General features: G+C 37.1%; 1 protein-coding gene across 1 annotated transcript; it reads right to left on the bottom strand.

Moving 5' to 3' along the window:
• Window positions 1–419: 419 nt before the first annotated feature.
• LOC121321160 (protein furry homolog) lies at window positions 420–24436 on the bottom strand. Its single transcript, XM_041260059.1, has 30 exons — window positions 24259–24436; window positions 23761–23853; window positions 23490–23588; window positions 22830–22931; window positions 21583–21686; window positions 20626–20734; window positions 20176–20262; window positions 19732–19903; window positions 19456–19588; window positions 18281–18388; window positions 16768–17023; window positions 15299–15481; window positions 14298–14384; window positions 12885–13144; window positions 12483–12672; window positions 12125–12249; window positions 10639–10696; window positions 10436–10527; window positions 10168–10340; window positions 9159–9319; window positions 7648–7758; window positions 6876–7030; window positions 5502–5601; window positions 5033–5204; window positions 3236–3492; window positions 2457–2603; window positions 1556–1724; window positions 1207–1297; window positions 575–657; window positions 420–487 (listed from the first exon to the last, which is right to left on the bottom strand). Exons 1-30 carry the CDS (start codon window positions 24328–24330, stop codon window positions 420–422), a joined length of 4017 nt encoding a protein of 1338 aa, XP_041115993.1. The 5' UTR covers window positions 24331–24436.
• Between the last annotated feature and the right edge of the window lie 564 nt (window positions 24437–25000).

The raw sequence follows: 25000 nt of genomic DNA, 5'->3' as shown, positions 1-25000 counted from the left end.
GAATGAATACCATTGGTATGACGTATCTTTGAAAGAAAACAGCTCCATGTAAAAAGACCTGTACCTAATAGTTAGTGGATTCTTCCTACACAGTTAAAAATGTAGGTTTGCAGAATGTAATCTGAGACAGGCTTTTACTCAGAGTTAATTATAAGCTTGCAATGTAGTTTTGATTAAAATAAAAGGATGCATGTGGATCAGTAACAGTATACACTAGGCACAACATAGGTAAACAGTGGGTTATTCAACACTGCGTCAAGCTTTAATGTTCAATCGAAGAAAGTAAAAAGCTTGAATACCTTCATAACCTCATACACACCTAAAATAAGTCACATCCATTAGCCAAGAATAGAAAGCTTTATCAAACAGGCAAGACACCACCTACATATGACACTATGCTAGTTACATTCCTTGCATTGCTAACCTTTGAGCGTGGCTGCTACTGCAAAACAAAAGTTTGATTTCTCCTTCCTTAGCTGTACAAATACTGCAAAATAAAAGTATATAGTCACTACTGATGTCCCAAAAGAATAAGTGAAACATCAAATATTTTCCAGCCAAACTTAAATCTTACTTTTGTCATCGTCGTAAGATCCTCCGGAGCTGTTGCTGTACCTTGAGTCTAGTCTGGTGTGCGCTCTGATCACACTGCTGATCCTAACATTGCACAAATAAACAAACAACGAGGGATTAAACCACTTACAATCAGTCATACTTAAATGTATAGCCTGAGCAGGGCAAGCTCAAACTCCAAGCGACCATCGTTTTGGGATAGGAGATGGGAGAGCAGGTGTTCCAACTGATTCCAGGCAATCGACGCAATATTTTTCTAATACGTGACACCACTGCAAATACCCTACGACACGCAAATCACAGACGCTGGTGATGGTGGAAATAGTTTGATAAATATTGTATGTACATTACTGTAATAGACTGGAATTTATGTGAGTAGTTATTCACCTAATATAATTTGGTTCAAGTGTCCTACACAGGTAATCAGAAACTGTCAGCTAGCAGGGTATTTTTAAAGTGTAAATTTAAACAAATGTCATTGTAGACAGGCGAAAGAATTGTGTGATATATAACGTTTTTAGAGCATACTGTAGCAACGCCCCCAGCACCGCTACATTAAAGACATGACTCTTTAGACCAGTGGCTATTTGATACCCGGCCTTGTTCACTGTTATCTTCACAGATAATACAAACCTTTCATCGGGCTCTCTCATTAATCTGCTTTCATCCGTGTCTGGGAAACTTTCTTGGCCAGCTACTACAGTGTTACTGCTGGACGTCGTCCCTGTACAAAAAAAAATAAAAAATCTGACTCCTAGCTCTCTGTGTCTCCAGATCATATTTGCAGGCTTGAATACAGGATTCTTTAAGGTGTTTTTCTTTATCTGATTTAAACACAATTTTACATAATGTATAAGATATTGTAAATCGCTATGTGCTATTTGAGTTGTCTTGCCCATATTCCCTTTACACAAAGCCAGTAGTCTCACAGTCCTGTTTGACTAAAAACAATTATTCTATAAACAGAGAGCAGTAGTCCTACCAGAGGCAGCTGCTGAAGCCTTGTTGCTTGCAGCAAATCTGTAGAAAGGTGGATTATCGCAGTGCAGGACCACAGGGTTCACAGGGTCTGTCTGCTGCAGCTCAAACAGCAGCTCCTCCATTGTTTGAATGGTGTTATTACGACACAGGTAGATCACAACCTTTTTAATCTGAAATCAAAACAATTTTAGGTTAGTTAGGTACTGGAAAGGAAAATAGTCAGCAAAAACAACAACAACAACAACTCAAAGGCAGCTAACACAAAAGGGACCATTCCTATCAAATCACTTATGTTTTTGGTGTAGAACTAGCACGCTTAAAAAAAACTGTGTTAGTGTTCAGAACATTCACAGAAAACACTGAAAGCGCAAAGTTTGCTTGTTGCTAGTTTAAAATTGATTTTGTTTTCAATTTAAAAAATTGGTCAAGTTTGCATTTGGTTTCAAATTGGGCCTACCGTAACCCAATCTGTGAAGGAGGAGGGTAACAATTATTTAGATAGTTTCTGGATTTTGTCAGTCCTATCAGTGATGCCAGTTCCATTAAAAAAAAAATTTAAAAAATTAAATGCACCTTGCATGTTCAAATGTTGTTATGGTTACAAATCAAAAGGAAAGTTTCATGCACTTTAAATGTGCGCTGTAATTTTCCAAACTTTTTCCCATGCTTATACTTCGCATTTACTATGGTTAACCATGAGTAACCATGGTGTGTATAATTTACAAAACGCATCTGTGATTTACCATCCTTTGTATCAATTCTTTTACCTTGATTTTCTACACTTTTACCACATAATATTGCAGTAAACATGTCTACAGGTTATCAGAGAATGCTTCCTCTGAATGGTATTTTGGTGTGCCTCTGAGCATAAAGATTTTTTTCAATGCTAATACAGCACTTACGTATGGCAGAAGGGTGGTGTCACTGCTCACTCCACACAGACTGATGAGGAACTGCAGCGTAGTTCTCAGGTTGTTACTCCACTTGTCATTGCTTACAAGGGCATTCCAAGCATTCTCCATCTCTGGCCCAGGCATCTCATCTCCGTGCTGAAATATATAAACATTTACTGTAACTCAACAAAACAACAGCAAAGCACACCTACAGAGCACTAAGTAATACAATCCAAGTTCTTTTAAGCTCTCTCACATTGTTTGTTTCTCATTTTGTAATATTTACATGATTTTTTTCTCCTTTCAAAGAAATAGGAGTTAATTTAAGACTGGAGATAAATCTTTGAAAGTATGGTCCAAAGTCCCTTATCATATTTCAAAGAAGCAACTTGTTATGAATATTTGAAATATCTGAACTTTCATAAACTGCACTGCTGCTTGGATTTATTGCTTGGTTGCCACGGGGATAATTTTGTGTGAAAGAGTGAGAAAGCAACATGCTGCTTTCTGTGATTCCTTTGTTTACATTTGGATGAACTGTCTTCTGTTTGCTGAAAGCATATATACTGTACATGGATATAGCTACAGGTCTAGCAGTACAATTACTTTGCGCATTTACTGTTTCGTAGTTTAATATTTACAACGTTTGTAAATGATCCACCGCGGTGTAGTGTGATGTCACTGGCTTTTCATGCTCTGGTTGCCTGAAATGACTTTAAGCAGTGCATGAATAACAATAGCCACATTTTCAATAACATGTACTTTATCTGAAACAATCCATCAAGTACCTTGGCAGTCATAAACATGAGGTTGTTGAGGACCAGCGATGTGGCCTGCAGTGACCCCCAGCCACTCCCCTTCAGCCGGTGAGTGCAGCCCAGGGTATCCCATTTATCTCTTGCTTCATCCTCAGGGGTGCTGGGACTGGAGACAGGAGGGAGCAGCCCGTTGTCTACCAGCTCAATGTTGTGTAGCCATGGTAACAGGTAAGTGAGCATGACCTGACGCCCATTTGGGTGGGTTGTGGGAAATCTCTGGCTGACCTCTGAATTTAAACAAACAGAATGAGAAGTTAATAAGCTTACAAGAGTTTACAGTGGTACTTGCACCATAGAGTGCAGTGAAAGCATGTGACAAGCTGCCAGTCCAAAACATAACCTAAATATACAGTGTATATATATATATATATATATATATATATATATATATATATATATATATATATATATATATATATATATATATATATATATATATATATATATGATGGCAGTGGTCAATTATCTAGCGAGTAGGACCTTGACCGTCACCAATTGATCTAGCGAGCTATCCTGGTACATAAGGACCTTTTTATTTTATTGTGTTACATGTTCCCATGTGTTGCTACAACTGTTTACGTAAGGTGTGTGTATTGTTTGAATTTTTTTATTATTATTTTTTTTTTACATTTAGACCACTTTTTTAAATTTTTAAATTGCATTCCCTGCCTCAAGATGGCTTCCCATGTACCCCGCATGGACCTCTCAGAACTACATTTCCCATCATCCTCCTGCACACAAATGTAACGGAGATTTACAAGTGAACATGGGAAGCCATCTTGAGGCAGGGAATGCAATTTAAAAAAGTAGTCAAAATGTAAAAAAAAAAAATAATAATAAAAATTAAAACAATGCACACACCTTGCGTAAACAGCTGTAGCAACACATGGGAGCATGTAACGTCCTTATGTACCCTTTAAATAAGCCAAAAAAGTTTAAAATTTTGCAAAGACAAATATGTTTCTTGTATTTCTGAAACAAACATCAGTATTTTGTTATACGCCATGAACATTTTGGTCTTGATTTAGACCTTATATTACCATGGTAACAAGCAGCAGGGCTGGTGAGCTGCACTGAGCTCCCAGTGAGTAATTGGCTGCCTGTATACATAGGGAGAAAGCCCACACGACTACCGTACAATTTAAACAGGAATATGTTACAGACTCTGAGCAGGAGGGTAGTTGTAGAATAGTAATGTAAACACAGTCATACAACAAGAGGCGGACAGAAAAAGAGTGAATTCAGCAAATCAGTGCAAGTGACAGATTCAGTAAACGGGAAGGGGGATATAACTGTTTCAAATTATAAATATATATAAATATCTTAGATCACAATTTCTCATGCAAATTCTTATGCTTGTAAATAAAAGGTTGTTTATATGCCCAATACCTGAATATGTGTATGTGTACAGAAGCGTATGAATAGAAACTTATTTTGTCCATTATCCTCAATGCAGAAGATAAAGGTTGTTGTACGAAAATGGCAGTAGGTGATTTGCAGGTTTCTTGCAAGGTGTTTTATTATTTTTTTTTGTACTCTCTCTTCAGTTCTCCATTAATGAATAAATGACACAAGCCTTCTCATTCTAGTGGGAGGTGTGTTCGTGCATTTAGAACAGACATGCATGATTAACAGAGACTGGCAAGCATTGCTGCAGGGATGAATGCAAGGGGATATTTTCATATGTTTTCATTAATGATGGCTTAACCGTCTGAGGTCCTGTGAATGAGGCTAGCTAATCCGCTTCAGTGTCGTTTAAATATGTACCTGAGAAGAGCGGAAGGGTGAGCTCAGGATACATCTTGGCGAGCTCATTGGAAAGCTGTGATAAGGACACATTGTACAGAGGGGGCAGCGGGCCATGAGTGCCACACAGTATACTGCCGGGCTTCTGCTCAGCAAGCTTCTTAGAATATACAAATAGTTTTGCTTCAAGAATCTATTGAAATAAAATAAAAATGGTCAGCATGTATTTGTGAACATGTACTGCTCTTTATTAGATGGAAAATGAAATAATCAATTAATGCAATATGTTAAAATGACAAATGTGTTATAGATGACAAAATCAGACATCACCAACGGCATTTGTACCTTCTTTAGAAAGTTGTCAATGGTTATTATTGAGGGTTGATTAAATCATATTAGCAATCATATAAGTGGTCTAAACGGTAGGCATATAACTACATTTTGTCAAGGTATCCAGGTATTGTGGGGGAAGTAATTCACTTTAACATACCTGCATAAGCTGCATTGAAATTTCATAAATGTCTCTGTTGGTGTCAGATGACTTGAACAGCACTAAGTTTAGCAACGTAACTATATCACATGGATAGCTCCTGAAAAAAAAAAAAACATAAAGAAAAAAAAAAACAATTATAAAAATACACAGCTCTCCATTTTTAAATCACACAGCTATTTTTATGACGACCCTATTTTTCAAAGCTTTGGGGGGTTAGAGTAATATATTTTTGGTAAGTATTGGCTGCATACCAATGACTACAGCTGAAGATAGATAAGGTATAAATGTGCAAGCTGTGTTTGAGTAATGTTCAAGTCATAATAGGCAGTGCATGCACCATTATTGAAGTAAATGTTCAGACACTCTGAGAGATGACAGAAGCTGAAAATATGACAGGCACCAGAGATGACAGTGCAGAGAAATTTCCCAGAGCCACAGGCAACATCTAGACCAGAGGTGGCCAAACTGCTGTTCACGAGCCGCATGCGTCTCCCGGGCAGTTCAAGTGCAGCTCCCAGTGAAATGCTGGGTGACACACTTTGTGGCTCAAACAAACTGAAGAAAGAATAATAAACAAAAACGAAGAGAGAGAATGTAAAAATAAACACTGTAGCCTGTGCAAGGCAAGCAACCTCAAACGTCATGATGAAACAAATTCGTAACACGTTTTAATCTGAATATATTTCTGGATCAGACTTAAGGCAGATGCTGCTTTTGGCGTTCAGTAAAGACTCTGATTGAACGACTCAAGCGAGTTTTGTATGGCAACTAGACAAGAGAACGCATGCTTAAATGTTATACTGCAGGTGTAAAATTATTATATTTACATATCTTACATCTCATCATGAGCACACTGTAATCCCTTTCAAAATGAATATGGTGCATTTGTCATCCACAAAGCTCTCAAAAGTATTTAATACAAAAGTCTTTTTTTTTTTAAAACCCAGCATTTCGATCTTCAAGGGTAGGGTAAATGATCCTTACAAAAATGTGTTTTTTTATGTGGTTTTTTTTTTCGTGAAATCAGGACAGTTATTGTATGTTGTTTCATATTATCTGAATATACTTTATTTAATGTGTGTAACACATACAGTATAAATAGAAATGGAAAAACACCATAGTGTTATATTTAAAGTTTATTACACTAGATTTAAAATACAATACAAATTAAAGACAGAAATTGTGTAGGCGCTGCAATGCTCTATCCCTTGTGTATTTTGCTGCTATCAACAGATAGCCTAACAACTACTGTACTGCACAACAATGCAGGTATTTAAAATGTCTTGTGCGCGACCATATGGAAATTTTGGCATGTGGCTCGTAGGGTCAGGAAGTTTGGCCACCCCTGGTCTTGACTGTTCAAGTCATTACCTGCTTCCACAGACTGTGGCGATAGCTTTGAAACAGCCAGACGCTAGTTGGTAGGACCCAGTGAAGCACCGATCCACAGCCCAGTTGAAAAGGTTCACCTGATCCGGGTTTAACTCTAACAGGAGGATGACTACTTCGCATCCGAGCTGATGAACCTAGATAGGAACATTTAAATAGAGAAAGAAAACAAAAAATAATCACCTCTGTCAGTTATTGATACTCAGACAATGGCTGCCTACTGCTGTCACTACATCATAGTCCACATTTAAATTCCATTGTCTTACCTGATATTAAGAGGTATAAGAGGTTCCAAAGTGTCTTTTTGAAGCCAATGCTGTCATGATGTTGAAACACAGATTCACGCTTCTGTTCACGTGACTATTAAAACTCATTGCTTGTAGGCCTTTCAGATATTTCACTAAATAGACTACAGAGCTGATACATGACACTGCAGCTGGAGTTAAGACTTGTCAAATTAGTTCAGTGAGGTAATTCATTTTATTATTGATTATTTATGGCCTCGAGCCCAGCACAACTAGGAGTGCAGAGACAGTTATTATTAAGGATAGCTTGTCTTGCTGAGTTGTGGTACATGTGAACAAGCCTTTATATTAAATACAGTGATATACTAACTAAATAGGTAAACATTTGGTAAAACAAATATATTTTTGCCATTGGTACAAGTTGTTTAAACCAAAGTTGTGTATAACAAAAAAATAATAATACTGAACAAATATTTGGTAATTTACATCTAGTAATAAATCATGCATACCCGTAAATCCTGACATGCTAAAATATTATCCAGCCATTTATACAGATAGCCATCAGGGGAGAGGCCAACGTTGTCAAACACGGGTCCACAGCACAGAACTGCCGACATGGCCTGGAAATAAACAGAAACTATGAACTGCAGAAAGATAAACAATAGAAAATAAAAAGGAAAATGCTTCAACGGCAATTGAACGACAACTCAATGAACTTAAGCAAAGTCGAAACGTTCTGTGCCATAAAACTAAAAGACAAAAAGACAGAAATAATGACTGCACTGCTCCTGTTGTTATATACATATGCATTTCAATACTGTTAACTTTAAAGACAGTAACAGATGCTTCAAGTATAAAAATAAGCACAGCCTCAAACTACTGTCAGCATGCATCTACTATTCATGGAAAAGTGACATAGACAACATGTCTGCAAAAACTGTAATCAGTTCAAAAAAGAACAGCACCACACATTTCTTTTTTTATCATAATTATGTGCAAGCCCAGGGTTGCTGTAACAATGATACAGTTTACCAGTTATAGTTAGGAGTGTATTTATTTATTTTTTTACGGTAAACAATGGCTTGTTTCACAGTCTAAAAATAAGTATCCCAACATATTTCACAAATAAACATTTATTAAAAGCAGAAAAAAATAGCTTTGTTACATTCCAAATTGATTATTTTCTCTAGAGTTATTATACAACACATTTTCCTCAATGTTTAAGTGCTTACTTGAAAAACAGAAAATGCTAAACTGCAGAATATTTTGTTTTTTATGTCCACCTTTTAAAAACATTGTATTTTCACCATCGGTGAATTATCAGACAAAATAAAAACATATATACATGTAAAACAACAGACATGTGAAATGTCCCCTTTTTGCTCTGGACAGAGCGATCTTTAGCAGCAATATTTCTGATGCAGCTGCAGCTGATGTCTTTTTCATTGAAGACATTTTAAAGTCATTGCGCATCTTTCTTTATGCAGTGTGTTCAATCATTTCCTGGGACTGCAACCTTAACTGGCTGCCAGGTGCCAGTGCAAACAGGTAGAGTGTCAATAAGGCAAGCATTTGCTGTATTTATTTTTAAATGATACAAAATAAAAAAATACATCCTTAGTTATATTGTGTGTGACTGCTCTTGAATACACATTAATGGGATTTGCCAGTATTTGATGGCTGACTGGATAATAATAGTAATAATAATTTTCCATAGTGTTCTCGAGTAGCTTACTTCCTCTAAAAACACCTGTGCCAGATGAGTACCAGACAGTTACTCATTGTTATTTTGTAGCACTGAGCTATAAAAGATAATCTTATTATCTTGAAAATAAGATACTGAGGTTCCCTCTTGGAGGTAAAAAGTGATCTTTCCTGCTTATAGGCAGAATATAGAAAAATGCATCATTTTTATGTATGAGCTTCAATACACACATACATTATTGAATATCTTGCAAAACTTCATAACTCTGGGTTATGCAGCCACAGGCAGGCGAAGTGCAGAGTAATAATGATTTACCTTTAGCGCACAGTACTGGTATCTGGTGATCTGATGGTTCCTGTCACTGTAACGATCCAGAGGTGTAAACATAACACTGAATGGGCCGGCCCACTGGCTGAATAAGATGAACAGGTGGTGCCTGAGACTCTGTTGCGGGAAAAGGAATCTCCGATGATGGACTGCGGAGAGAAAGACAATGAGGCATCAGCCACTGTCTTACTAATGAGAAGCAAGATCCAACAGCCAAGAAAAATAACTTGAGGGGAAACACTGTACTGTGATCAGCAAGGAACATGTTTTATGAGGGGAATTCATTAGTCAACTTCATGAATAATTACACATCCATCACCAGGTTCAGGATGTCTGAAAATAGATCTGCTATAAGCCTTTGTCAAGAATCATGTATTGGATTTCATTTTCACCCCATAAATCCATTTAATTTTTAATACAGTCTCTCTCTAAAGAGGGAGACATGCAATGGCACTGTCGCAATGTACAGTATATATGATAGTCAGTGAATGCCAACCCACTCATCAAACTGAGAAAGAACTAAATTCTTTATACGGTTCTTATTGCAAACTGAATCATACCATATCAGCCTGGACCAGTTTAGTTCATTTCAGTGTTATGCAGGTGTAGTACCTCAGAGTGTGTAGTCAGAGTGTGTAGTACCTCATAGTGTGTATTACCTCAGAGTGTGCAGTACCTCAGCGTGTGTAGTACCTCAGTGTGTACTCAGAGTGTGTATTACTTCAGAGTGTGTACTACCTCAGAGTGTGTACTACCTCAGTGTGTACTCAGACTGTGTAGTACCTCAGAGTGTGTAGTAACTCAATGTGTGTAGTACCTCAGTGTGTACTCAGAGTGTGTATTACCTCTGAGTGTGTATTACCTCTGAGTGTGTAGTACCTCAGAGTAAACTAAAATATTCTCAAATAGTTTTCAACTTGTTATCAGTTTAGATTATGATTTCTGTATTGTGTACAAAGGTATGTAAGATGAAGTAATTGTGATTTTTGTATTCTACCTGGAACACACTGTATCAGATTTGCCACCATAGCACTAAAATGTGCCCGGATATCCTTCAGAATTTCAACGTCTTTGTCATTTTCTGCTTCAAGCAGCATCCGAGTGAGGTCCACATACTCCAGAAACAGAGCGCCCAGGGCAAGGGTATCACGCTCCAAAGCCCCATTCGTACTAAAGGCAAAAAAAAAAAAAAACACATGAATTACCTTCATGCTTTCTACTTTTCGTCAAACGGAAGTTTAATGTAAAAAAGTCAATCAGCCTACTTGTCACTTATAACTCCGGCATCAGCAAGTAGTTCAAAAATCCTCAGCAGCTGTAGTCTAAGCAAATCTCTTCGCTCACGTCGCTTCTTGTTCTGTTTTAGGAAGAGAAGCAGATTTACAAGATAGACAAACACATATTTTTCCATGGTAAAGGGCTGCCTTACAACGAGTGAGTCAACTTAAAAAATAAAACAAACACTTACCTCGGGTCTTCTTTCCAAAGCTTCTTTCATTAAGGGATGAAGCTCTTCCACCAGTTCCCTTTAGGAATAGAATATGTGAAGTTTAATAAGATATAACATTCATTTCCTTTACATTTTAAGGGATGCAGGAGAAATACAATATGTTTTTACAAAGGAATAATAATAATATTTTTTATAAAGGAATTGTTTACAATAGGCAGACTAAAAGACAGCTGCACTGATGTCAATGGAACCTGAGGTCATATATGCCATGACCAATTATATATCGATATGGACTAAGATGAAAACAGCTGCTAATAAGTGCCTAAAGCATAGTTTACCATAGGGTGCTGCTACAGGCTCAGCTATAGGAACCCTTATCCTAATAGCTTAAATGGAATTGAGTGTCTGCCTGTGACAGTGAACCTGGAATTGGCCATTTGATCAACGGTGTACAAAAAAGTTCTGAGGTATATAATAGTGAATTCAGATTTATAATTTCATCATTTAAAAATGACGCATATTTCTACTTTCATTTATATATCAATGTTGCAGGGATATGCAAAAAACACACAGAAACCAACCCCCCTTTCTCCGATTTCTCTGAACATTGAGATACAATGCTATGTTAAAACAACACAAATACACCCTGTGGTATTTTAACTGCATGCCATTTACTGGAAACTATACTGTGTTTCTGAAAGGGGAATCCACCCACTAATCACATACATAATCAAACTGTTCCTTTAAATAGCCCTCTAGTCTACACCTCCTTGTCGTTTCTTTGTTTGGTCCTCCTCCTCCCCTGCCTCCACCTTGCAGCGCGCTTTGTCTAGAGGGAAGGTGGCTCAGAGTGCCACTTGCCTTGCCCGCTGGCATTAGTTATCATTCAATCAATATACATTACATCATAGTTCGACCAACGTATAGAGGCGGCTATAAAGCTCCAATGGACAATGCCATGGGCTAAATTACATTTCATTATGAGCATTTGTCAAATGCAATAAAGAATTGTCATTTTAAATCTAAGTAGATGTCTCCTTTCTGAACTACCATTGCAAGAAATGTAGGTTTTGGACCCAGTAGAGAAAAAACAAGTCCCTCACATCAAAGTAGAAATGGAAGGCAAACTGGCATCACTATGAGAGGGGCCTGCCATTTAATTTATCTTTCTTCTGCCAAAAACAAGTCTCTCACACAGATTATTTTAGTTCAATTCCTGCTTTTCGAGCTCCTCGCCCATGAGCCCTCTACTCTATTAATTCTCTGAGGATAAAAGTGGAATAAATCGTGTCGCCTGCTCACCAGTTCGAAACCAATCGTAACATTTCTAAAGTTCCAGCACCATTTCTTATAGTCATTTGTAAACATTGGTCCCATATGATACCGTTTGCGTATCATATTGGGGACCCCTTTTCATGGTACGTTCATGGTATAAAATAGTGATGGGACAGATTTTATTTTCTTTTTTTAAACATAGTGCTGTGAAATAACGACTGTGCTGTACCTGAACACCAGAGAGTTTGTCCTCCCAAACCCCAGAACGAGAGACTCCGTTATTTCGATGCTCTCCACCCTCATCAGTGGAACCAGCTGCTTCAGAAGCACAGCTACAGATGGAGTTCCGATCACCTACAATCATTTCAAGAGGGTAAGCAACACCAGCGGCGTCTTTCTTTTTTCAAAAGAAATCACACACTATATATACACACATTGGAAAACAAAAATCAGCATGTACGTTTTCTTACCAATTCAGTGTAAAAATACAATGGTCCTATCATTCTAAAAATACTGCAAGATATAAATTGCAAAGTAAGCCAGAAATACACAAATGAATTAATACACATGATGTTCCTGAATTTCACCTTGTTGTCGTAGCTGACGCTGCCATCAGGAGTAGTTGCCATAATTTCAGGAGTGGATGCTCGTAAGTGCCCAGGGCTCATGATGCTGGGTTTTGCTACTCCAAAGCACAGAATGAGATAGTTTCTCCACAGAGTGACATGGTTATCTCCACTGCCAGCTGTGCTCATCTTCTTAGCGTAAATAGGGCTGCTGTAAAATGACAAATATTAGCAACACATACAAATGGTACTTACAGGGTCCTTCACTAATTTACTGCCAATATTTTTTTACAATATTCATGTTTTAAAAAATAAATAACAAAGTCCATAAGTTTAAAACACTTGAATAAACAAACATTTTGGCTAGTACCATCTGTGTTTAGGGTTTTAACAGCAATATAAAAGAGCTTCAATAACACTTACTTGGGATCCACCAAGGGCATCAGCAGCTGCAGTCTAGTGAATGCGTAAGGCCAGGCATAGCTCAAAGCAGTGGGACAGTGCTTGGGTAGATTCTCCTGTCTTAGGAAACTGTACAGGCAAAGTACCCAGGGGTCTTTCACCGACTGTGCAAATATCCAAACGTGTGAGGGGCTCTTCACGTCATAATGGCTGTTAACAAGGACCGCGTTCCACTCCACCAGCCACTGCAGGTCTATGTGGTGTGCAAAAGGTAAGGCAGCCTGTTGAAATACATTTATTTAATTGTTACCAATTATATTGAATACGTAGATATCAAAAAAGATACAGGTGTTTTTTTTCAAGTGTAGCGTTTCTGTAGTTGGCTTGTTATTTTCAGGGACATGCATCATCACTCCAGAAGGAAGCACCTGTTCATTGCCATGCTTATTTTTCTGTTTTTAAAAATGTGCTGTAAATTGGTGAGTAGTCAGTAGAGATAGCTGAACTAATCACCGATGGCCCACAGGGTCAATCTGCAACCTCCATATTGATTTAAGACACTGCTGTTACACTATCTAATTAAAGGTTATTTTTACTGAGTGCCGTAGTTTGCAGCTCGTATCAGGAACAAAATGATATACAGCAACTCATCTCATCATTCATCTTAGCATAAAGGCTCGAACATTCCTTTAGCGACACATCCTTTCTGATTTTTTCAAGGGCCTCACTTAGACGCACTTTAGGCAATTTAAAAGTACACTACCAATTGGGTTTGAGACCCTTTTAAATGCAATTATTACTTTACCTCAGTGTTTGAATCCCTAATGAATACAAAGCATTAAAGTGAACACTTCTCTAAACTGGTGTTGCATAAAGAGGGAAAGAAAATTACCAAATGACAAAACAAACAATGGTGATAAAAAAATAACTTGTGGATTTGGAGATTTGATGTTGTTGTATCATTAAATAATTGAACACAGTTATCAGTTATCATTTTCATTATCTCGTACCCTTTTAAAAGCCACTATAAGGGCAGATGAACTACAGTTTAAATGCTAATGCTAAGGTACACTAGGGTGCAATTATTTTATTCCTACCTGCTTAAAACCCTTAAATGCTAGAACCATATTACATAGAGAATGCCATTGACATTACTAGGTTCTAAGAATACTCCAATATTACATAGAGAATGCCATACTGACATTGCTAAGTTCTTACAGTACTCCAATATGAAATAAATCATGTTCAATTTTAAAATAATCTCTCCACTTATGGAGATTATTGTTAATGTATACAATAGTTTTCATTGTGTTTTATACTCTCAACAGTAAGCTGCCATCTGAATGACCTTACATTGACTAGAAACATACCTTTATTAAGTAAGGATAACTGATTAACAAAACCACAGACAGTCAATATGCCTATCACACTTACTGAATCAGAAACAGCTACATGGAGGAAGCTTTCTAGGACGGCTGAACTCAATTGATCCATGACTTCAATCATTGGTTTATCATCATCCTGTAAGAAAGACAAGCCTTATTATAAGCGAAAACATCAAGCATCTCATTCAAATCTCAATGCCAAAATAGTAAGAAATGAAGTAGAGGAACACTTGAATGTAATGCAGATACAGTCACTATGCAAGCAAATATACAAAATTACATTTTGATATCAAAGCAATTCAAACAAGGTATCACAATAGCTGTATCACCCATAACCATTCAATCACTAAAGTTATACTAACAGAAACAAAGTTTAGGTCAACAAATGTTTTATTATTTAATATATTCATAGGACTATTTAAACTGTTTTGTGCCTCAGCGTAGTTTCACTGACATAAGCAGCTAAGATACATGTCCCCCACGAGGTTATAAAAACCACACTGCAGCATGTAGAATATCATATCATCACAAATTATTGTTCTAATAATTACAGTGCAAGTACAGTCGTGTGTTGCGGTTTCTCATATGCTGTCACAAAAGGATTAACTACAGCATGTGAAAAGGAAAGGGAGTCAAATTCAAGCGCTTTCTTTTATTGTTTGCTGACCAAAAACAAACAAAACTGGTTTTCAGGCTCGTCAGAGGAGAGCAACTTTCCCTCCTGCACACACAGATCTCTACCTGCATGACCGATATCTCATTTTAGCACACAGCCTTTTTTTGTCAGCCCTCTTGTAGCACTTAGAGCTTGAACAGCTGCTATAACTAATGCCTGTTTGTCAACATGCCACAGTGCAGGCCTGCAGTAGATGCACTGTATGCCAGTGGCATCATAACATGGGACAAGGGACCACTCACCTTATCACATACTACAGTAAGTACATAGTACAATTATTAGTGTCACATGTCATTCTGTTGTGATAATGCTTATAAACTGATGATTTATGATACAGCATTAACTGAACCAAGTATTTGGTTTGTGTTTCGTACCTCAGTTTGTCCTATGGAAGTAAACAAGGCACGGATCTCCTTCAGGATTGAAACCGCTAGCTTGCGTGTGGCCACCTGGCAGCTACAGAGAAGCACCAGTGCGAATCCTTCCACAGCGTGCAGCACATTGGAATGAGGGCTCCTCTCGGGCTGCAGTCTGTGGTTGGATCCATTCTGTATTAACTGCAAAAGAGGAATCGTCAAGGTGAAACACTGACAGCACTTTAAGTAATGGACTCCAACCAACAGAGCAGATGGCAACCATTGAGCAACAAACTTTTTAATATATTCAGACATTCAGTTTCTCCAGTGATATTTCATTCTTTACTATTCTTGATTCTTTACTATTGTTTTAAAGTCAGGAAATGATGAAAGCAAATATATAAAATGATTTGTAAGGATGGACAGGAAATAAAGTAGTACGAAAAGGGAAAAACAATACCAAACAGTAGCCTAGAACACGGTGAATGCCTGATTCAAACTATGGAGCGCCATTTGTGCCAAAACTATCCAGCTGTTAGTTTTTCATAAACATATTTGTTAATTCATCTAATAATTTATTAATTAATTTGTCAATTCATTAATACGAAAGGCTGTACGGACCTGCAAATTTCCAATCAACAAGACGAACTTCCCAACAACCAGACAAACTTCCAACTGTCAATCTCGCACTGTGCCGAAAACACTGCAACCTTTCTAGCCAATGGGAGCACACACTAATATTTTAATCAATGAAAATCCAGCCTCATTCAAAACTACTTCAGCCAATAATATTTAGAGGGGCGTTTCAAAAGATATTCTATTTAACAAAATACTCGACTCCACTGATTTTCAATGGAGACTTCCGTCTCACAACGTGCAAAGCATTGTGGTATACAGAGTTAGGCAAAACAATGCTATAGAGAGTTAATGCAGACGTGTTAAAGAAAAATTGCGGTGATTTGTTTACTGTACTATATCGCTGTGTCTTGATAATATTTTATGTTGTAATGATACGTATTTCTAAAGTACCCGGTGTTACAGGACTGTTAAATGATTTAATCAATACGCTTCTTTAGAGCGATGTTTCTGCACATGCGCCAACGAACGGGACAGTGCTCAGAAAATAGCATTTTTCATAATACCTACGTATTGTCATAATTTGCTAATGTTGCCATTTTCTTCAAAAGGTCTTGGGCAAATACGAAATCTACTTCAAAAGTTTTAAGCATTTTTTTAACACGGCGAAAACAAACAAATTGACAAACTAACGGCTGGATAGTTTTGGCACAAATGGTGCTCCATATCAAACTGTGTAGCCCAACACTGGATGGTATTACAGAAACTCTAATGCACTTCCAAGTGATATCTTTCGCATGTTTATTCACCTGTATATAAAGGGGACAACATGGCTGGCAAGATCACTTTTAAACAGCAATTTGGGGAGTTGTTCTAAGCCGCTGTGTATATTTAATATGCTGATTCCATACCTCTGAGGTCCTTATTTTAGTTTGGTCATGGCCTCTCCCTTGAGTTTGTATTGCAAGCTTCCACTGAGTTAGCAGCTGAAGCAGCAGCTTCAAAGAGATATCCAGAAGCCCCTGGTGGGTGTCGTGCACTTCACGCAAGAGGAAGTTTGTGAAACCAAACAGCACGTCCTCCCTCCAGTCAGCAAAATCCACCAGCAGACTCTGTAGAGAGTTCTGAGCAATGAGTCGAAGTTCATCATCCATATGGATTGTGAGCCTGGATGAAGATGAAGAGAAATTATTCATGGAAAACACAAAATTACAAAATGATCTGTTAAAAATGGTGCATCTGTATTATGAAGAAGTAGCACTCCATGGCTGCAGTTCTGTGAATACTGCATATTGTTCTGTAGATATTTGTAATGACAGGTGACAGACAGAGTCCCCAACTCTCCTATTACTGCTATAAAGAATGTATTCATTAAGTTTCAGCACAGTTTGATAAGCGATTCTCCAGATACAGTACATATACTCTGAATTCTGAAGCATGTCATCGGATGGTCGTACAGGAAGATGTACAGATATGTGTATTATGCTCCAGCCAAGGATAATAATGGTTTACATGTGCAGCATGGTACTGTACAAGTTTCCTTTTATTAACACAGTGGTACTTTACCATTCCATTCCAGTCAAGAACATTGTTCCAACTTGGTTCTAATCATTTAAGCGATCTGTTAGTGGGCTTTTCTACCATCCTCTTTAAAAATGAATTCCAAAAAACACTTCAATTAGAATCAAAATAACACCCAATGTGATAGTCCTCCTTACTGTCTTAGCCAAAGATGCTGTGCCTTCAAATCACAGTTATGCCACACATTTACAACCAGGGCTTTCTAAAAGTTTCTGTTAGCTAGCTGGAAATATAGGGCTCTATGCATCATTGACTTTTCTTTCGTAGCTTGACTTTTATTAGGTTTTTGTGACTTTGTAGACCTACCAGTGATGTATTAAAGCCATTTTCACTTCTGTAACATAGTTTCATCCCTGCTGTAGTAGTTTAGTTGTTTCAGAACATTTCAAACTACTTTCGTATGCAAATGTACGAATCTCATTATAATACTGAAGTTTCGCTCTTAGAAGTTCTAAATTTTAATTTTTGGCGCTGCAAATCTATTTATAATGAGATGCAAATTCCAATCTCTCCTGTACACTAAGCAGTAATATATGCTGTTAGTAAACTTGCCGTGATATTATGGTAGTTGTGTAAAGAGCAGTTTAGTACACTGCACAAAATTAAAGGACAGAGGCTACGAATGTGCAGTATTTACAAACCCATAAGTAGCATTAATACAGAGTACAGAGTTTTTTCGGCCCTCAAAGTTTATCTTGCAAATATTACATCGAATCCATGTGATTTCCCCTGGTCAAGTTGCACTCTATAGACGGTAAAGTTTGGAACATATCAGGCTATAGGATTCTGAAGGAACCTGAGGTAATGTGCCTTCTTCAGCTTCGACTGCCCACTGAAACATACCGTGCCAGTAAGTCAATCAATTCCAGCTTTGACATCCCATCAGGCAGTACTCGAGGAATAGCTGCTACACAGGTCCTGAAGAGGTCAATCTTTGGCTTTCTTTCACCCCTAGAACAAGAGTGAGATAAATTCGAAGGAAACGGCAATTTTTATTTACAATGAGTGCTTTTTTTTGGACTTCTCTCTCCAATGTACAAACAGGAAGAGGCTATTTGGGCCATCTAAGCTTGTTCGCGTCATAGTTGCTGAATGCTCGCAGAACTCTGGGTCTTTAAGGATCCAAGTGATTCTGCCTCAATAACAAGACTAAAAAGCCCATTCCATTTTCATTTTAATCTTTCCTAAAATATTAATTTACAATGTCTTAAAATGCTTTTCATGTTTTTTTTTTTAATGGTTCTCTTAAAGGTTCTGTCTTCAAGGTCAATGTGTTAATACTTAAAAAATATATACATAAAAAAATGAACTGTACATTTTTAATAAAACCTTTTTGATCTGATCTTTCTTGCATATCATAGAAAACTGCAACCAATTCATTGGAAGCACCAGCTGTTTACATACTGTATATCCAAAGAACTGGGTCACCTTGTAACTCATACATTGCTGCCTGTTGCTCTGGTAAATGTTTTTCCACAATATTTACTGTTTTGTCAGGTGATTTTCTTTTGTTATTGAGCTTTGATGTTTGATGCTTTGTCTTACTTAATACTGGAGCTGGAACATGTAGGAAAAGTAACCATTTTAATTTCATCAGCTTTTCCTAACATAAGAGTGTTTTTCATTTACATCTTTCTATTAGTTATTTGAGTTTCAGTACAGGCAACATATTTATCCTCTCCAGTTCCTTACTCTTCTGCATCAAACCTTTGAAATCATTTGACATCTGGGGATAGTTCAGCTGTCCCTCCTCTATCAGATTCTCTTTTCTAATTAGCTAACAAAGTGGTACAAAAGCCACTCTGTCATGTTCAAAAACGTTGTTGATGATACCATACTGTATGAAAAAAAACAACATATCTTATTTTAAATTTGTTTTGTGAACCAGGACCCCTGCCATAGATTTGGCCACCATAATATAAATTTGAAAATGAAATTTTCACTGAGATCGCCAACAGTGGTATCTGCCACGGGTTTGATCGGCTGTGGGCTTTATTAACATGGGATCTCACACATACGTTATCATATCTTCAGGTTCTTTGTTCAGCATCTGCACATTTGTCATCATCATGCATCGGCCAACTTCTTTATCTAGGTGCCTGAGGATGTGGTCAATGGCTTTTCGTACTTGGGAATAATACAACGCCATACCTGAAAATATAAAGTATAGTTTACTCAGTGTTCTAAACTTACAGATGAAAAATGACACAATGAAAAAAAGAATGGAACGCAGAAATGTTATCCATGTTATCCATGAGATTTGTACACTGCAACTAAAAGTATTTCAGATTTACCAATGAGTTTAGCTTCCTCCTCTGTCAGCGTTTTGCTCAGGTACGTTTTCTTGACTCTGAGGGTGTTTCCTGAGGGTAGAACAGCTCCAGTGTTGGGCATGGGTGGCTCACCATCCTTCTGCTGCAGGTTATCAGCTATCACAAGGAAAGCCCTCAGGCCTATATTCATTCTCTGCAAAACGGACAGCAGAACCCAAGTGTAAGTTAGAGGCTGAGGAAAAACAATCTATAAATACAAAAATTAAAGTAAATGCTTAATCCAATTATTAACCCACTTTTATCAATGCCATTGATGTATTTATAGATTTATTCATGTTTGTTCTTGGGTAGTTCCACAAATAAATGCAATACAAAAAAATAAATAAATAAATAAAGGTGAAGACAAAAAAAAAAAAAAAAAAAAAAAAAAACGCTTTTGTAAAATAAAACGTGTGGAATAAATACCTCAGGGTTAAGACTGAAAGCTTTTGCTGCTTTCCCCACGCATAAAAGGTCAAAGATGATTTCTTTCATAGCAAAATCAAGTCTTTCCTGTAGAGAAAAACATGTAAATATTTACAAAGCATTTATACCAAAGTGGTAGTTTTACCATTCTTTACACCGCTACTGTACAGGACACTTAATCTAGATGGATTCCCAGGTGTTTGTAGATGGTATCTGACTATATGGGGACACTGCAGCCTCAAACCTGTAACTGCAATTAATGACCATTGCCAATAACAGTGGTACAACTAGGGGTCTATACTGTATATCTGAATAACAATGAAGAGTAGAATACTAAAATGCAAACGCAAAAAAGGAAAATATTGCCTGAGAGATAAGGTAGCCAAATTTAACAGGCTTTGTCATGTTTGCCTTAAAAAAAGATCATCAAATACAATGGTAGCTGTGTACCTGTGCGATGAACTGTATTATTTTTACAAAGATATTTAGAGGCATATCTCTGGGCACCACACTGCGGGACCCTTTGGGGAAAAGTGTGGTGATGATAGTAGTGAGCCGGCTGGAAAGAAAAAACAAAACAACGTCAACAGGGTTTCCTTAGAGAAAACAGTAGGTAGTAAAATAATGACAGAGATTTGACCTCCACACTACATACTGCAGTGAATCAGTGCTTCAAACAAAACCTTAAAAGACCAAATCAATACCAGAAATGAAAACCTTGGAGCGTTTGCTTCACAGTGGCACACTAGAGCTGAAATTAATTACTAGTGTATTTTGGTTCATATTATTGCGACACCACTGGTGTTTCAAAATATGAAAATGTTCCATTCTAGATATGGCTCATTGTACACTGAAGGTGCCTCTGTGTAACCATTTCCCATTTGTAGCGCATTGATTTAAAGAGTAGGTAGCAGGATTCCAAAAAAAATTGCATTACGTGCACTGTGGACTGGTGTTGGTGTTTGCGTTATGCGTGGGTGAACTGAAACGGGACTGTTATTATTTACAGGGCAAATCCGATGATTATAAATAAGCAAAACACGGCGCTGTATTGCTTCATTAACATTGTTATTGTTTACTGCTGTTAGCCATCAGGCATTGGATTACACAATTAAACCTTCATTGCAACTGGATTATCTTTGTTTGTCTGATTATTGATCACCTGCACCTGCACACTGTTAACCACTTTGCCACAGGAGCACATGTTATGTAAACAAGCTTAGCAGAGAAGTGAAAAGTGGGAGTTTGACTGAAATGCATATACAGAAGAATCGTTTTCCTTCTAGACATGACAGTGTGGCAATCAAACAGAAACCAGCCAAAGAAAAGTAGCTGCTTTTCAACACACAAGGAGGATGTTCCGATTTAAATATGACGTGCAAATATGTTTTATATACGTGATAATACCTCTGGGTTGCAGTATTGCTTTCACATTTAATTCTTAGCATGTAAACCCAAAGCAGCCTATACAGTGATTCCAGTGCAACACGGGCCATTTTGGGATCTTTATTCTGTAAATAAAATAAAACATAAATCAATGGTTACTTAAGAAGCACTGAACACACTGAAATGAAAATGCGGAACAGACCTTTTATCCCCCTTTTACCACAAGTCTAACAGCACTGCCCATGACAAATCAAAATGATGGCATTATATACTGTAACTAAAGAGACATGATGGATAATGGAATATAAAACTACTATATACTTTAGCTTAAATTCAGACCTAAGTACCGCAGAAGATGAGTATGTGCAATGCTGACTGTCTCACAAGATACCCCAAACTCACAGTAAAGCCAATAGAACCCTTAAGAACTAGTTTGATAAATGCTTCAGCCACAGAAGTCCAGACAATTATTTTCTTCAGTTTTCTTGAGAGAAAATCAACAAAAATACAGCTATATACAAACAAACGTGTGTGTAATGTAGATGGTGCATGTGATTGTGAAAGTAGTCGGCATACTGTACATGATAAACAGTACTAATAATACCCAGGGAACAAGTAGGGGAAATGTAAATCTTTTCACAATTTGATAGACCTGTTTGACAGCGTAGCTAAAAAGGCACTGAAAGGACCAGCCACACCAATTACATTTTCACAAAGGAGTCGGCGGTTATATCCTAAGGCTAGAGTAAATCACGGTGCAGTCAATAATCATCTTAAATGAACACAAACCTACCGCCCATTTTAACAGTTTGATACTTATTGATGTGCACCTTCTTCTGCCAGTAAATGGGTATGCAATAATACTAAAGTTGACAGAGGTTAGGCACTCTGGTTGGACTGGATTTGTGCTACTGTTACTGCCTAAGAAATGAATGTCAATCTGCTAAAACAACAATAAAATTCACCTGACAATTAAGGGATTTATGGTACTGGCAGTAAGTAGTCTGAAGTATGTCACCCTATTTAGTACTAAATGAGCAGAGATTAAGGTGCTACTGTACACTGAACTTATATTTATAGGGTAGGGTCATGTTATGTCAGCTAAGCAAGAAGCAAAATATAAGTGCCACAGAGCTAACAAATCTGGCTTAAAATTCGATGAACTGGGAATCAGATGGAAACATTAAATCTTTATGGGCTATCTGGTGCCAGATTTTCCTTTCAACAGATTTCAAAGCAATTGGAATTTGTAGTTGCACAATACTTACTTTGAGATTAGACAGGCAGTTGTTAAGAAAGATGTGCCATCTGTTTAAGAAGAACTGCTTCTGGCTGACACACAGAAGACATGTAACCAAAGGGTACAGAGCCTGCAGTCAAAAGAAGAAATAACAGAGTTCAAGTTTGTCAGGAGATCTGGAGCTCACTGGTTAATGATAGCCATGTTGTGGCATTCCAACCAGGCCCTTTTTAAGCATAATGTATCAGCAAACATTTTAAATGACAAAGGACCTGCATAGGATACAGCAACAGGATAAAGAACACAGATTCAAGTATTTAACTGAAGTGCTGACATTTCTCAAACACGCTTCACAACAAAGCTATTACTATAAGGAGTGTAAGGTAATGCAAGGACTTCATAAATGTTTCAAAGTTATCTAGAATAATAATAATTTGTCATTAGATAATGCATAGTCTTCAAGTGTACACATATAACACTGTGGATAAGCATTGTAGCACTCATTGTGTGTCCCTGATGACTGCAAGCTAATCCTCACCCTTTCCACTTGCATAAGCAGAATCTTTCTAGTGGGTTTACCCTGTTAACTCTTTTTCACTGCAATTGATTATTTTGTTTGGTCCATGTTTGTTTGGTTCTTTCTGTTCGTTTTTATAAACAACAACCACAGGTTGCACAGATTACTCACCAGAGAATGTTTCTTCCTTGAAGAAAGCTCCAGTGTTGTATCATACAGGCTCTCAACAAAGTTACGAAGGCAAGGAACATTTACTTCATTTTTAACAGCCTAAAATGAAGAACAACATATACTTCTTAAAGTTTTATTTTATTTTTGTTTTTGTTTAAACACCTTACTGTTTAAAAGTACATCTTAAAAAATGTAAATATATCATTTGACTTCTGCCTATTTCAGTGGTATGTGTGCACCAAAAGTACAGTGTTAAAAACCAACAGCTTACCGCAGCTACTGGAACAAGAATTTCCACAAACAGTCCAGCTAGTGCATGCTTAATATCCTTGTCTTTTACTTCAAGGAAATACTGGGCACATTCCTGTAAAAACAACCAGTTTATTATCCATGATCACAACTTTATCAGATAGTGGTACAGAAAAAAAAATCTTAAATTTCAGGAATTCATTTCCTTTTAGACTTAACTAAACTTAAACCTGGCTGGATATCAACAGGAAAGTATTAAGTATCAAATGTTGTAAGTGTTATAAAATATGTTATTACATTATTGATGTACTTCATTTTTTTAACAGGCAAAAACCCCCCAAAAAAACAGAACATTGATTTTCTGTGTCACAATATGCACTAAAAGTGAAAAGTCTGATCTTTGACATAATTAGAATAAAGTTTTACAACGATTACAAACATAAAACATTGCCCAATAACTCCCATGTGATTCTGAAGCTGAAGACTTGTGCTATAAACAAGCCCTCTCAGTGGGCATTACCTGCATAAACTGAAATGAAGCTTCAAAGTCCTCAACAGGGTACATCTTAATGCGGAAGAATTTGAAGCCCATTATAAGACTAATACTGCTTTGAACTACGTAAGGGCTCTGTTCTTTATGACGGAGCTCTTTCAACTCAGCTGTGAATTTCTTCTTCACAGCAGGGAACCTAAGGAAAATCACAAAGCACAATTAGTGAACAATATGATGTTATCAGACTGAAACAGCAGTAAGTGTACCCTCTGTGAACATTCTGCAAAAAAATATTCTTTGAAATTATAAGAAAGAATTATCAGTTTTCATTTTTCTTTGTTTAGCTGGCATTGAGATATAAATTATGTTTAAATATATATTTCCATGGATTTACATGAGCTTCTCATGGAGGGAACTTTTTCCTTTAAATCACCAACTGTATGTTCCAGATTTAGATAGAAATCGGGACATGAGTCATATTGAAAAACAATAAAAATGCACAGAGTGAAGATGTATTTTTAAGGGCTCCAAACAGTTACAAATAACTATTTCATACGTATGTAGAATCTCCTCTTTTCTAAGTAATACTGTTTGCTACCTATCCAGTGTAACTCAAGCTACAATTTTAAGCTCACGAGAGCTGGTAATTGTGAGTTTTGCCTAAATATTGCTCATCCACAAACCTGAATGACACCCTACCGCATTTTAACATAGTTCTTTATTGCTCTGGCACCTATTTTCTGCATAAGCATTTTACCTGAAAACAATG

The sequence above is a fragment of the Polyodon spathula genome, chromosome 9, assembly GCF_017654505.1.
Source record: "Polyodon spathula isolate WHYD16114869_AA chromosome 9, ASM1765450v1, whole genome shotgun sequence".
Classification (NCBI taxonomy): domain Eukaryota; kingdom Metazoa; phylum Chordata; class Actinopteri; order Acipenseriformes; family Polyodontidae; genus Polyodon; species Polyodon spathula.
Note: the sequence above shows the minus strand (reverse complement) of the source record. Positions and strands in the feature narration are given on the sequence as shown.